Source organism: Microtus ochrogaster, chromosome 19 (assembly GCF_000317375.1).
Source record: "Microtus ochrogaster isolate Prairie Vole_2 chromosome 19, MicOch1.0, whole genome shotgun sequence".
Lineage (NCBI taxonomy): Eukaryota > Metazoa > Chordata > Mammalia > Rodentia > Cricetidae > Microtus > Microtus ochrogaster.
Genome location: NC_022021.1, coordinates 28,542,463 through 28,556,002, shown reverse-complemented (window position 1 = coordinate 28,556,002; position 13,540 = coordinate 28,542,463). Strand labels below are relative to the sequence as shown.

Genomic DNA, 13,540 nt, shown 5'->3' with positions numbered 1-13,540 from the left:
CAGCTTCTTTCTCCCAGCATTCTGTTCTGTCTACTCCTCCCACCTATGTTTTAACCTGTGAGGGCCAAGTAGTTTCTTTATTGCTTAACCAATGAAATCAACAGATTGATATATGACACTCCCACATCACACCCTATTCCCTTGAGACTGTTTCTCATGGAGTCTAGGGCTCAGCTGACAGGCAGCTGCCCCGTGCAGTTGTTTGTTGCTGCCTCTCATAGTGCCGGCCCCTTCTCTTACAGCACGAAGAGCTGCCGTGAGCATCTTGTCTGCCTTACCAGTTCTTCCACTATGTGCTTCATCTTCTGTACTCAGAAAACCTCCTCATCTCCCCTTCCCGCAGCGTGCCTAATACTTTCTCCGGACCTTTCCCCACCACCACCATCTTCTGTAAAGTTATAGACTCCTTTCTCATCATCTTTTATTCTTGTTTTCTCCTCTTCTAGCTCTTCTCTCTTACCACATATACCTCGTCTCTTGCAGGTCTTCTGTTTCATTTTACCTTAAAACTTTCTTTTGCATTATGGGGTGTTAGGGTCTCAGGACGTAGCTACAGTTGGCATTAAATTTGTGTTCCTCCTGCCTCAGCCTCCCAAATGTTGGTATTGCAGGTTATGTTACCATTTCCAGTGAGGTGGTGGTGGCAGCAGCAGCTCCTTCCCTTTCTTCTTTTAGGACTGAATTTAGTTTAACGAAGCTGTCCCCGTTTCTCAGTCTCAGCTGTTTTAGTTGTGATACCAATTGATCTTTTCAACTAGGGACTGTTCTTACACAACTGGAAGCACGTGATGATCTCCTCCACTTCTGACAGTTGAAGAAGACGGCCATAGAACCTGGCACAGCACCTTAATCTTTTGCCCCAAAGTCTGTGTGTGTAATTAGAAGACTTGCGTGGATTTGGCTACACCGGGCAGCTGGGAGGCCCCAGGAGTCTCCTATCTCCGTCTCCCCAGTGTTGGAATTATAGGCACACAACACTTTGCCCGGCTTTTTGTTTACTCAGAATATGGGTGCTGGGAACTTGAACTCATATCCTCATGCTTGTGTGGCTGTCACTTGACTGCCTGAGCCATCTTCCCAGTTCTGAATTGACAGACTAGCACACGTGTATAAAGGCTGTCCCAGTAGAACTCTCCAGACCGTGATCCTTGTTCACTCCATTTGCTGCTAGGAGTGCAGCTAATTTAGATAATTTGACACAAGAACAAGACCCGCAGCCCGACTCCTGCGGCCTCCAGGCAGCTGTTAAGGTGATTTTGCTGTAGCTCACAACGTGTGGCAACTGTAGACTAGAATAATTTTTTTCATCTGATGAAGAACTTAGTAGCACAGTATTGATTTAGACTGTCATGAAAGGTGATGCTTCAAGAAGTAAAAGAAGTAAGCCGTTCACTATGTAGATTAGGCTGACCTCCAGCTCACAGAGACCTGCCTGCTTCTGACTCCTGACAGCATCCTCACCATTGTAGTTGGCTCTGGAGATAAAGTCTTATGCCAGCCTGAGATTTTCTGTGTAGCTGAAAATTACCTTGCAGTCTTGAATTATTTCTTACACTTAATTTATTTGAATATTTTATGTGTATGTGTGTAGGCATGCATATGCCATGGGGCACGTGTCCATGTTCAGAGGACCACTTGCCAGGAAGTCAGTTCTCTCCTTTGACCATGTGGGTCCTAGGGAGCAGACTCAGGTTGTCACGCTGCTGGCAGATGCCTTGACCTGCTAAGCCATCTTGCTTGCTCCCTGTCCTGCAGTCATTTCTACTGCTTTTGCCCTCCAAGTGCTGGGATAATAGGCATGAGCCACCATGCCCAGCATCCTTTTTGTACCATATGTCATCCAGAAATAAACTTATGTTCAAGTCTAAGACGCCTATGGGACCCACAGCGGAGCTCACTCGCGCACCACTCACCCAGCCTTTCCACAGTACCGGTGGCGTCCTTCCGGCCGATGAAGAAGGTACTCAGAGCATTACGTAGCTTTCCATGGACACCTCGTAGTTAAAAGGTGTGTCAGGCTTTAAATTTAGGGAATGTGCCCACATTCGTGTGCTTCCTCACTGCTTGTTCCCCTTTCAGCCTCTGAGGGTTACTCATCACCCCCTCTTCCCCTTACCTCATGCCATACAAGCTGGGTACAGCCTTTGACAGTGACTTTTCCAACAAGTTTTTCCTTGTGCTTGGATCTTGGCCAACGCTTAGCACAGTGCCATTGGTGTGGCAGCGTATGTGAGCAGTGACCCTTGAGGAACATTGTGGCAAACCTATCTCCTTCATCAAGAAAGACTTCATTTTTTACAATCTAGGTTTTCCCTCCTTCCTATGAAAGGAGAACATTTTTTCCTGCAAAACTTTCCTGCTTCTCAGAAGCAGAGTGGAATGACTCCTCCCTTGTGCTGCAGCTGTGTTTGCTGTTTTCCTCCCTTATATTTTAATAGTGGGGTTGTTGAAATCTAGTTCATATATCCTAAAATTTGCTATTTTCAAGTATATTTATCTAGCAGTATTTTTTTTTTTAAAGAAAGACTTTCTGTGTTCATCTCTGACTGTCCTGGAACAGTTTGTAGATCAGACTGGCCTTGAAATCACAGAGATCTGCCTGCCAACACCTCCCTGAGTGTTGGGATTAAAGGCGAGCACCACCACCAGCACCGCCTGGCTCTGGAAGTATTTAGTATATTCAGTGGATTGTATAATTTTCACATCTGTTAATTTCTTCTTTAAATTGTTTTAGTTAAAAACAATTATTATTTTAAAATATGCACACATGTGCGATCTGGGCGTGGCTTCAGGGGTGTCAGATCTCGTGAAGCTGGAGTTACAGGCGTTTGTGAGGAACCTGACGTAGGTGCTGGGAACTGAACTCTGGTCCTCTGGAGAGCAGCATGTGCTCTTAGACACTGAGCCATCTCTCCAGCCCTGCATTATCTGGTTCTAAAGCATTTCATCCCCTCAAAGGTAGCTCTGTGAACTTTCGCTTTTATTTCTTACCCTCCCCCAACCCCGCCCTTGGTTTCTAGGTGCCATTGATCTGCTTTCGGTCTCCACAGATTTATTTCCCTGACATTTTCTTCCAGCAGTCATGCAGTGTGTGCTCTTGTTTAGTTTCTTTTGCTTTGCAGGGTTTCCATGTTCATCTGTGTTGTAGGAAGAACCAGTGCTTCATTAGTTTTTAATCCTCACATGACATTCCATTACCTAATAAACCCCACTTCCCCCTTGGTCATTTGTTTAAGTTTTTCTTTGGCTATTTTGAGTAATGCTCTTCCTAGCATTTTATTCACAAGTTTTTGTATTTTTTTTGAGAGAGGTGTGTCTAGAAGTGAAATTTCATGGTCAAATGGTAATTATGTTTACAAGCCTTTGAGCAACTGTAAATTTCTTTTCCAAAGTGGCCTAGTCATTTACTCGTTACCAGTGGTAAACAGAGGTTCAGCTGATCCCCATTCTTGCCAATGCTTCTTAGTCTTTCTTACTGTAGTCATTCCAGTACATGCAAAGTAGTATTCTGCTTTGGTTTTGATTTTAATTTTTCTAGTGAAACATGATGTTGACATCTTTTCATACTGATCATAGCTTTATCTTTTTTTTTTTTAGAGAAATGTGGTATTCAGATATTTTTCCCATTCTTTAGTTAGTAATCTTTTTGTTGCTGAATTATAAAGATTCTTTACTTATGTGGGCACAAATCTCATATCCAATATATGATTTGTAAATGTTTTCTTTTTTACATTCTTACTTATTTGTGCATGTACGCACACATGTACACCATGGCAGAGGACAACTTGTAGAGTTTATTCTCATCTTCCACAAATTGGTCCTGTGTTCCAGGGTCTGTGGGGTGTCTGTTTCCCCATTTTCCTTTCTTTTGTTGATGGTGGTGAGGAACAAATAGGAGTTCTCTGTAGCTCAGGCAGGAGGTCTTGAACTTGAGGTCCTGCAGCTTCACCTTCTCGAGCTTATATGGCTAACTCTCACATATAAGTTTAATCCATCTCCTTTAATGTGTATTGCCACTTGACTGTGGCTTACCAGCATGAGTCTAACCAGCATCCGTCTTGGGCAGGAAAACCATGGTGTCTGCCACACCCATGCTTCTTCCCAGCATTCAGTTCTTTCTACTCCACCTATCTAAGTTCTGCCCTATCAAAAGGCCAAGGCAGTTTCTTTATTTAACCAATGAAAGCAACACAAATATAGAAGGACCTCCTACACCGGCTGAGAAATACATAATCTTAGGAGTCTTCTCTAAACAGTTTGAGGAGGTATTGCCATGACCTGCACTTCTTTGAATTTGACTTGTGGCAGGGACTGAAGAAGTGACAGGCACAGGTAAAGCTGGGATAGGTAGGCTGTATAGAAATGTACCTGCAACAGCCCGGAAACTCAGATGATAGGGTACATCCTCGTACAAAGTCTCCATAGGAACACAGCCTCAGCTTGCAGTCATCTGGAATGAGGAAGCTGCAGCTACTATATACTAGTTTTAGCTGAAATTCAACCATTCTCAGCTCAGGGGAACTCTTTGCCGTTCACATGGGTCTGAGGCACTGGCATCCTAGACATGGATTGTCATGTCAGCAATACACATTCACTTAGGACTTCATTTGCTCCCCACATACTAGCTATTTGTATTTTGATATATATTTTTCAAAATTTTATTTGTGGGGCTAGAGAGATGGGTCATCATTTAAGAGTGGGTAATGTTCTTCTAGAGGACCTAACTTCAATTCCCAAAAATCACATTAGGTAGCTTATAACTTCCTGTAACTCGAGCTCCATCCAGGGGATCTATGATTTCTAGGGTACCTACATTTGTGTGCACATACCCTCCCACACATAGGGTATGTGTGTGTGTGTTGGGGAGAATGACGTATGTACCGTAGTATGCTTTCGTAACTCCTGACTTTTCACCTGAAAGATTCTGGTCTGTGAATCTTTTGAAAATACTGTAAGGTGTTCCTCATAGAACTGTCCAGGTTAGCCCAGATGTGCTTAGTGCTGTTATTTGAGACAGACCACAGAGCTTCAGAAATATCCTTCAGCTGGCATTTAAAGCCTATCCAAGAAGGACTGTCTTCTTTTTTCCACTAACATTGTAGCTTTTGTTAAGAGTTCTTATTATAAATTACTTTGCTACAGTAATTTAATCTATGATGTTCCTTGGCAGCAAAATCTTGAAAATATTTTATTGTAATTGTGAATTTCACACTAAACCATATTTCAAAGTCATTAGCAAAAAGTTCTGGAAAAAGTACAGTCACTAAGTGATATGCTCCAAAAAGATGGATTGCTACTATTTTAGATGATTAAGTTATGCCATTTATATGGGCTTTTTATAAGTTATGCCCTCCATGATTTCCAGTAAAACTTTGGTTTTAAATGTAAACAACACTTTTAATTCACTCCTAATGTAAATATGAAGTTCTGTGGTCTGCATTTTTGCTGAAGTGTTAGAAATTGTCTATATATAGGCACACTCTGCATTGAATTAAACGAAATAATTCTCATACCAGCCCCCCCTTTTTTTCAGTGGTGTTTCTACTTGCTTAATGATTAAAAAGTAATTAGTATGAAATGAAAGGCAGACTGTAATAGTGCCTTCTCTTAAGTAATTAGTTAGAAAGTGAGATGTAGGTTTCCTCTCTAACCAAAACGTTTCAAATGCTGTCGCTTGAAAACAGTCACAAGCGGCAATGTCCTCTGTAATTCAGTGGAGGGAGAGCCCGGAATCTGTCTATTAAACCTCTTTATTGTTTGTGAATTTGCATCAGAATATTTTCTTCTCTGAAATAGGTTATATGTAATACTTCTCAGAAAATATTAAACCTTAACGTAGTATTGTTGCTTTGAAATAAACTGAAAATTCCCCAGCTGTTTATTTGCTTGTGCTCAGCTCCCTCTGGCTCCTAACTGCCTCCAGTGGTCCATTGCAGCAGTAGGCTGTAGCAGCATTTCTGATGCAATCAGCCCAAAACAAAACTCCGCCTTCACTTCTCTGCTGTTGTGGTGCTCATCGTGAATTTAGTAGTGGAGCAATCATTTTCTTACAAGGTTTTGACTTTGAGGGAACTGTTGTCTACTGCTTCTCATTGAACTGATCTGACAGGATAGTGCCTGCTTCTGTTTATGATCATAACCACTAATCCTAAAGTTTTACTTAAATGAAAAACTACAGTCTAACCTGATCAAGACAGACAGTGGGCATTTATTCATTCCCCAGACTTTTCTGTGTTCCGTGTGTTAGGTGTTTTGTGGTATGAGGATCCAGAAGTGAGTGATATGTACTCTTTAAGAAAGACTAGCAGTTTGCAGTTTGGCTAGAGAGCGATTAGGAGAGGTGAGGTAGCATTTCAGTATCCCATGGCATTAGTGCCTGAGGTAAGAACAGTTGACATGGGATGGCATGGAAATGCTATTTAACCCAGAATATGAAGTGCTGTGAAATCCTTCCAGGAGCCAGTGATATCTGAGTTGGGTCTCTAGGAATCAACGAGCCAACCAGGAAGCTAAGCCTAGAAAAGAGGGAGATGTGATAACCAGAGAGTTAGAACCTTGGAGTGAATAGTGGCCATTCCGATTGAGCTCTGTCATGGGTTACATTCTGCAGGAAGGACTTGGTGCCACACCTTCATAGCAAGCTACAGTTATCCAGACTTTCCAGTGAGGAGACTAAGTTATCACTTAATGACATGATTGACAAGGGGCAGGACCACACCTACACTCTAGCTTTCTTGGCCTTTTTATCCCGGCTGTTTTCACTCAGGAAGGGCAGTTTCAGAATGGAGGGTTGGAAAGTCAGGAGAACAGGCGAAGTCTGGGACATTTACAGTGACATGCTTATTCATTCAAGAAATACTTGGTGCTTCCTGTGTGCCCAGATCTGTGCTAGGCTCCAGGAATAAAACAGCAGCTGCCAAGTGGCAAAGTGGGCGTCTGGAAGGAGGAAAGAGAGACCAGGTGAAACCCATACTTTGGAAAAACCTTAATTGTAGAGGAGAAGGTAAACATTAGGCAGTAAATATACAATAAATTGATAGAGTTTTTGTTTTGTTGTGTTTGTCTTCAACTGCATGCTCTGTCCATTTACAGCACACAGGTACAAGACCTGGCCTGAAGCGTGCATGAGATAGGCTTACTCTCTTCCTTTCGTGCTGCTAGGAAGCCTAGTGTATGAAAGTACTTATCTGTTTACATGCCAAGGAAAGAGCCATAGCAGGAGAGTGAAGGTAGAAAAAAAAGACATATCCTACATGTTTAGCTAAATAGATAACAAAATAACCCATAAATTTTTGTTGTTTTTGAGATAGAAGAATCTTGCTATATACTCCAGACCATTGTTTTTTAAAAAGTATTTATTGTTTGTGTATTTGTGTATGTGCCTCAGTGTATATTTATATGTAACTTGCATATATAAGCCGACAAAGGTCAAAAATGGTATTAGATCCCCTGCAACTAGAGTTATAGAAGGCTGTGAGCTAACCTGCGGGTGCTGGGAGTGGAGCGTGGGTTCTCTACAAGAGCAGAAAGCCGTTTTAACCACTGCATACTCTTTCCAGCCCTGCAGGTTGTCTTTTAATCCGCTAGGTAGCTTAGGCTAGCCTTGAACTCAAGATTTACCTGAGTCTCTCAATTGCTAGAATCATAGGCATAACCAACGTGTCTGATTTGTAATGGCTGGCTTCGTAATGGACATAGGATGTTAGTATAATTACCCTGCTCTTAGATAATGAAGATTTTATTAAATAATAAAGACATAATCACATGTTTATTGTGAGCTCTTATATCTTATTTATGTATCTTTTTCTACTATTTCTCACTTAATCTCACCACACTTTTATCATTTGTTATATTAAATTATAATCATAGCCAGATGGTGGTAGCGCATGCCTTTAATCCCAGCACTCAGAAAGCAGAGGCAGGCAAATTTCTTTGAGTTTCAGGCCAGGTTATTCTACAAAGTGAGTTCCTGGACAGCCAGAACTGTTAGACAGAGAAACACTATCTCAAAAAAAAAAAAACAACCCAAAAACAAAATTATAGACATTCTATCTCCTTCTTGGTTCATGAACTTCTTGAGAGGGGAGGTTGATAGATACCTGATGTCCACTTCCTGAGTATTATGATCTCACTTGAATAAATGATTATTAAATAGGGAGCAACTTATCATTCGCTTAGAGTTGTCTATATTCACGGTGTACTTAAGTGTACACAGTGTCCAGAGAGCAGAAAGAAATGATCATGTTTTACTAAGATAACAGCCAGATTTTGATATTTACTATTTATCTGAAAGCAGTGTTTTACAGAACAAATTTGTTTTAAATTGGTCAGCAAACATGATTGGTAGTGTAGTTTTAATTACCAGCTAGAATCAATAATGCAATAATGCTAATCTACTCTGTTGTTTCTTCAATGCCTGTTAGGTTCCCTTTGAGGTTTTTTTTTTTTGGACAGGGTTTCTCTGTGTAACAGTTCTAGCCGTCCTGGAACTAGCTCTTGTAGACCAGACTGGCCTTGAACTCACAGAGATCTGCCTACCCCTGCCTCCCGAGTGTTGGGATTAAAGACACATGCTACCACCGCCCGGCTCCTTTGAGTTTTATAATAGAGAATTTTGAAAATTGTTGAGGTGTTTTTCCTTATATATATCAAAGTACTATACTTACGAAGATGTAAAGGTTTTCTTTTAAATTTGTTCTTTGTGTATCAGTGTTTGGCCTACATATATGTTAGCGTACCAGATGGATGCCTGCTGCCTGTGGAAGCCAGAAGCATTAGATCTTCTAGAGCTGGATTTACAGATGGTTGTGAGCCACCATGTGGCTGGGAATCGAACCTGGTTCCTCTGAAAGGGCAGTCTCTTTTGTTACATGCTCTTAACGTTACATACTCTTAACGGCTGATCTGTCTCTCCAGTCCCAGTTTGGAGATATTTTTCAACTTTAATCAAGATTTTTTTAAACTGTAAACTTTATTAAAAGTTTCTTTTTACATTTGGTCCTCCATCCCCTAGTCTCTCTCTGTGTGCATACACATGCTATAGTGTGCTTAGGGATGTTGAATGACAACATTTGAAAATCCGTTCTCTCCTTCCTTTATGTGTGGTCCTGAGATTCATCTCAGGTCACCCAGCTTGATAGCAGGTGCCTTTATCCACCGAGCCATCTCACTAGCCTTTCTTGTTTTTTTTTTTTAATATACATTTTATTTATTAGTGTTGGGGGCATGCTTTTGCCATGTAACATGTGTAGAGGGCAGGGTGTAGCTTGTGGGAGTCGGCTCTCTGTGGTCCCAGGGATAATGCTCAGGTACTCAGGCTTGGTCGTAAGTATTTAACTACTGAACCATCGCATTGGCCCCCACAGAAGCTTTTAATCTTTCTTGATTTCTGTGATTTGTGACTTCAAGGAAAAAGAAATCCTTAATATCTCAAATATTATCAGTATCTACTGATTTGTTTTTTAACGCTTGATTTACAGTAACAAGAGATAATTTTATTTAACCTTCTTAGAGCCAGGCAGTGGTAGCTCATGCCTTTAATCCCAGCTCTCAGTAGAAAGAAACAGACGGATCTCTGAGTAAGTTCTGGGACAGCGAGACCTATGCAGAGAACCCTGTCTTGAATTTTCCCCTTCTGCCCCAAAAAGATTTCTCTGTTTAAAGTCAAGTTGTAGGTCAAGGTACCTGTAGGCTCAACCAACTAGGAGGCTGAGGCAGGAGCCTAGGCATTGTCTAGGCATTCTAGAGTAATTTAAGTAATCTGTTGAGAACTTCCACTTTAAAAACAAACAAACGAACAACAACAACAAAAGCAAATCAAAACAGATAAAACAACAAAAAGAATGCTCAGGCTGGGTGGTGGGGACCTTTAATGCCATCATTTGAGAGACAGAAGTAGGCAGATCTCTGTGAGTTTGAAGCCAGCCTGGTCTACAGCCAAAGCTACATAGAGAAACCCTGTCTTGAGAACAAACAAACAAACAAACAAAAAGAATGCCTAAATCACTTATAAGCAGAAATAGATGAATTGTAGTGTATCTAGATATCCAGAAGAAAGACTTTTTTTTTTTTTTTTTTGAGACAGAGTTTCTCTGTTTAGCTCTGACTGTACTGGAACTCGCTCTGTAGACCAGGCTGGCCTCAGACTCACGGAGATTCTCTTGTCTCTGCCTCTCTGAGTGCTGAAACTAAAGGCATGCCCCCCCCCCAACTGCTTCATTTATTTTTCTGTAAAAGAATTACTTATTACTTTTATGTTTATGTGTGTGTGCCCCATGTGTATGTAGGAGCCCATGGATTCCAGAAGAGGGTGTTGGATCGCCTGGAACTGGAGTTACAAAAGGCTGTGAACTGTCATGTGGGCATTGGGTGTTCTTAAGTGCTCTTAACTGCTGAACCATCTCTCCAGTCGTCACCCCCCCTTTTTCTTTTAAGACTTTGTGATAAACAAATAAACATAATGATTCTGTTTTGATCTCACTGTGGACAGAGACTCATGTTTGTAATCCCCATCACTCGTGAGGGAGACAGAAGGTTTACAAGCTCAGAGCCTTGGGCTACACAGCAAGTTCAAGGCTAGTCTGAGTACCTTAGAAAAATCCTGCTGAAATCTTCCAAAAGTTTCAGAAACGGGTTAGTAAGACGATGCAGTAGGTAAAGACACTTGCTGCCAGGCACAATGACCTGAGTTCCATCCCTGTGACTGCGTGGTGGAAGGAGGGAATGGGGGACAAGTTGTATATTGAGTATGTGTATTTCTGTGGAATACATATGTGTACACACATACACACACATGCACACTAAACAATTAGTAAAAGTTTTTTCAAACTTTCAAAGAGGAGAAAATAAAGGCTTGGGTCAGTAGCTCTGCTCTGCTAGAGTGTTCGTCTCGCGTAGTCTTTGGGCACACACGGAAGGGTACCCCCGGTAATGTGCTTGCAGATCCACATGGACATTATTTTACTCACTGATGTTATGGAAACTTTCTGTTTCAGAACCCTGTCCAGAGGATTCCTGATTCGCACGAGATAACACTGAAGCATGGCACGAAAACAGTAAGTTTAACATGTTTTTCCTGTTTTTGAGTAACAGCTTTCCTGGAAAAGTCAGCGGATAAGGTGTATTAACAAGCCCAAGACCATTCTAAGGCCAGCTAATGTCATGAAAAGTGCAGACATCATGGAAGTAGAAAGATGACTTTCATGTTCAGTCAAAGTAGCTGTGAATTTCACTTTCATGGGGACCTCTTATTGTCAGTGTTGTTGTTGGCTTTAAGAACCTCTTTTCCTGGGATCTGGATACATTATAAAGTGACGCTCAAATAATAGTCTTGTTTCTAATGGCTTGGGAAAATTTCCCATTGTCTTCAGCTTTATTCCATATCAGTGAAAGGCAAAATTTATTCACTTTGCTGATAAATGTTGAGATAAGAAATACACTTTAAATGGTTCTGTGTTGCTCCAAGATTACATTAATTATATTGTATTTTCATATTGTTTACCTACTTATGTTACTTAAAGCCTAATAGTAGAAATACTCGCTATGTAAGGTGAAATCATCGTGTGTTATTGCAAAATTATTAAAAATGATGGTTGAGTGAGCAAAGTGCATATGCAATGGCAGCGTTACAGACGCCGCACTGTAAAATCATACCTTCTCGCCTCACTGAGACTGCCATTTAGTTTTAGATGTGTGTCACATAAGAAGGAAGCATATTCTATACTGAGAAAGAAAACATTCAACAGAGGTCGATCCAGAAATGTGAAAATTATAGATAGGAATCTTAAAATAGTGTCTGTCATTCATGCCACAGAAGCTTTTCATTTGTAAAGATGTTTTCATGCATGTATTTGTTAAGTATAATCAGTTTAATGTTATTTTAAATGAAATGAAATAGCCTCATTTCTGGTGGTTAATGTCAGTACACATAAATGTTATATTAAAAAATACTTGTGGTCTTCAGTAGATTCTGAATCTAAATGGTTTTGACAGATTTTTGGGAGTGGGAAGTTTCTCCCAAATATTTGAGAATTGCTGCCTTTATTTTCTTCTTATTAACATACGCTGTAAAAAAATATGGGACAGGAGAGATGCGTCAGCTGACCTGGGTTCAATTCCCGTACCCACAGGCAGCTCACAGCCTTCTACCATTCCAGTTCTAGTGTGTTCAGCACCCTTTCTGGTCCTCCTTGAGCTCCAGGTATGCATGTGGGTCCTTTGAAGTGTAGCCAGTGCTTTGAACTGCTGACCTGTCTCTCCAGTCCCTCTTTCAGTCCCAACATTAGTAATTCTTTCTTTTTTGATTACCTACTCTAATAAAGGTTTCTCGTTTTCATTGAAAAATTTACTGGACCAACTATTCTAGTTCTGTGAATTTTTCTGTGTTTGCAAAGTTCTGTTTCACTCTCCACTCCTGTGGTGGTTTGAAAGAAAATGGCCCCCAAAGGGAGTGACACTATTAGAAGGTGTGGCATTGTTGGAGGAAGTATGTCACTGTGGGTTGGCCTTGAGGTCTCTCTTGCTCAAACTTCTCAATGTGACTGTTAGTCAACTTTCAGTTGCTTGCAAGATGTAACTCTCAGCACCAATGCCACATCTGCCTGCTTGCTGCCTTAGTCCCTGTCATGATGATAATGAACTGAACCTCTGAAACTGTAGTTAAATGTTTTCTTTATAAGAGTTGCTCTGGGGCTGGAGAGATGGCTCAGAGGTTAAGAGCATTACCTGCTCTTCCAAAGGTCCTGAGTTCAATTCCCAGCAACCACATGGTGGCTCACAACCACCTGTAATGGGGTTTGGTGCCCTCTTCTGGCCTTCAGGCATACACACAGACAGAATATTGTATACACAATCAATCAATCAATCAATCAATCAATCAATAAATAATTTTTAAAAAAAGAATTGCTCTAGTCATGGTGTCTCTTCACAGCAATAGGAAGCCCTAATTTAAGGCGACTTCGAATTTTCTAATTCCTCCTTTTTGCTTCCATTCGATTGACTTGCTTTTCTTTTGATAGTTTCTAAGAGTGGAAGGTTAGGCTGTTGCTTTTAGATTTTTCTTCTTTTCCAGTGTACATAGGTATATCATGTTATACGTTTCTCTATGAGCATATCTATCTTACATATTGCGTTAATAAACTGCTGATGGTGATAGTAAAAGTGGATGTTTTTTGTCATCTCACAAAAAGACTGAAAGATTTAAAAGTGGGAGTTTTGTAGGGGTTTCTTTAAAATTTGAAATAAAAATGTATGACCAATGGTTTATATTGAGCTGAAAAATTCTTTATTAAATGTTCCTTGGGCATGATTTTGTAAACAATTTAAATTAAAATGATATTTTAAATATTTTTCTATAATCATAAAAAAACTGTCAAATATTCAAACATTTATACAGTTAGTATTCTGCCAGGTCAAATAAATCACCTAATTCTGGATTCACATCTGAAGCTTAGGACTGAGAAAGTGGCAAGCACTCTGAGTGTGAGGGAGAGAGCTGAGGCCGAAGTAAAAGACGTGTGGATACACGTAGACATGTATGCAT

At 40.6% G+C, this 13,540-nt stretch overlaps 1 protein-coding gene across 1 annotated transcript in view; it reads left to right on the top strand.

Moving 5' to 3' along the window:
* The window catches only part of Wdr70 (WD repeat domain 70), a 197,604-nt gene that overhangs the window by 28,678 nt on the left and 155,386 nt on the right, over nucleotides 1-13,540 (top strand). Inside the window, exon 6 of the mRNA XM_005356603.3 lies at nucleotides 10,995-11,054. Coding sequence (XP_005356660.1) covers nucleotides 10,995-11,054 — 60 coding nt within the window. The remainder of the gene's footprint in view (nucleotides 1-10,994; nucleotides 11,055-13,540) is intronic.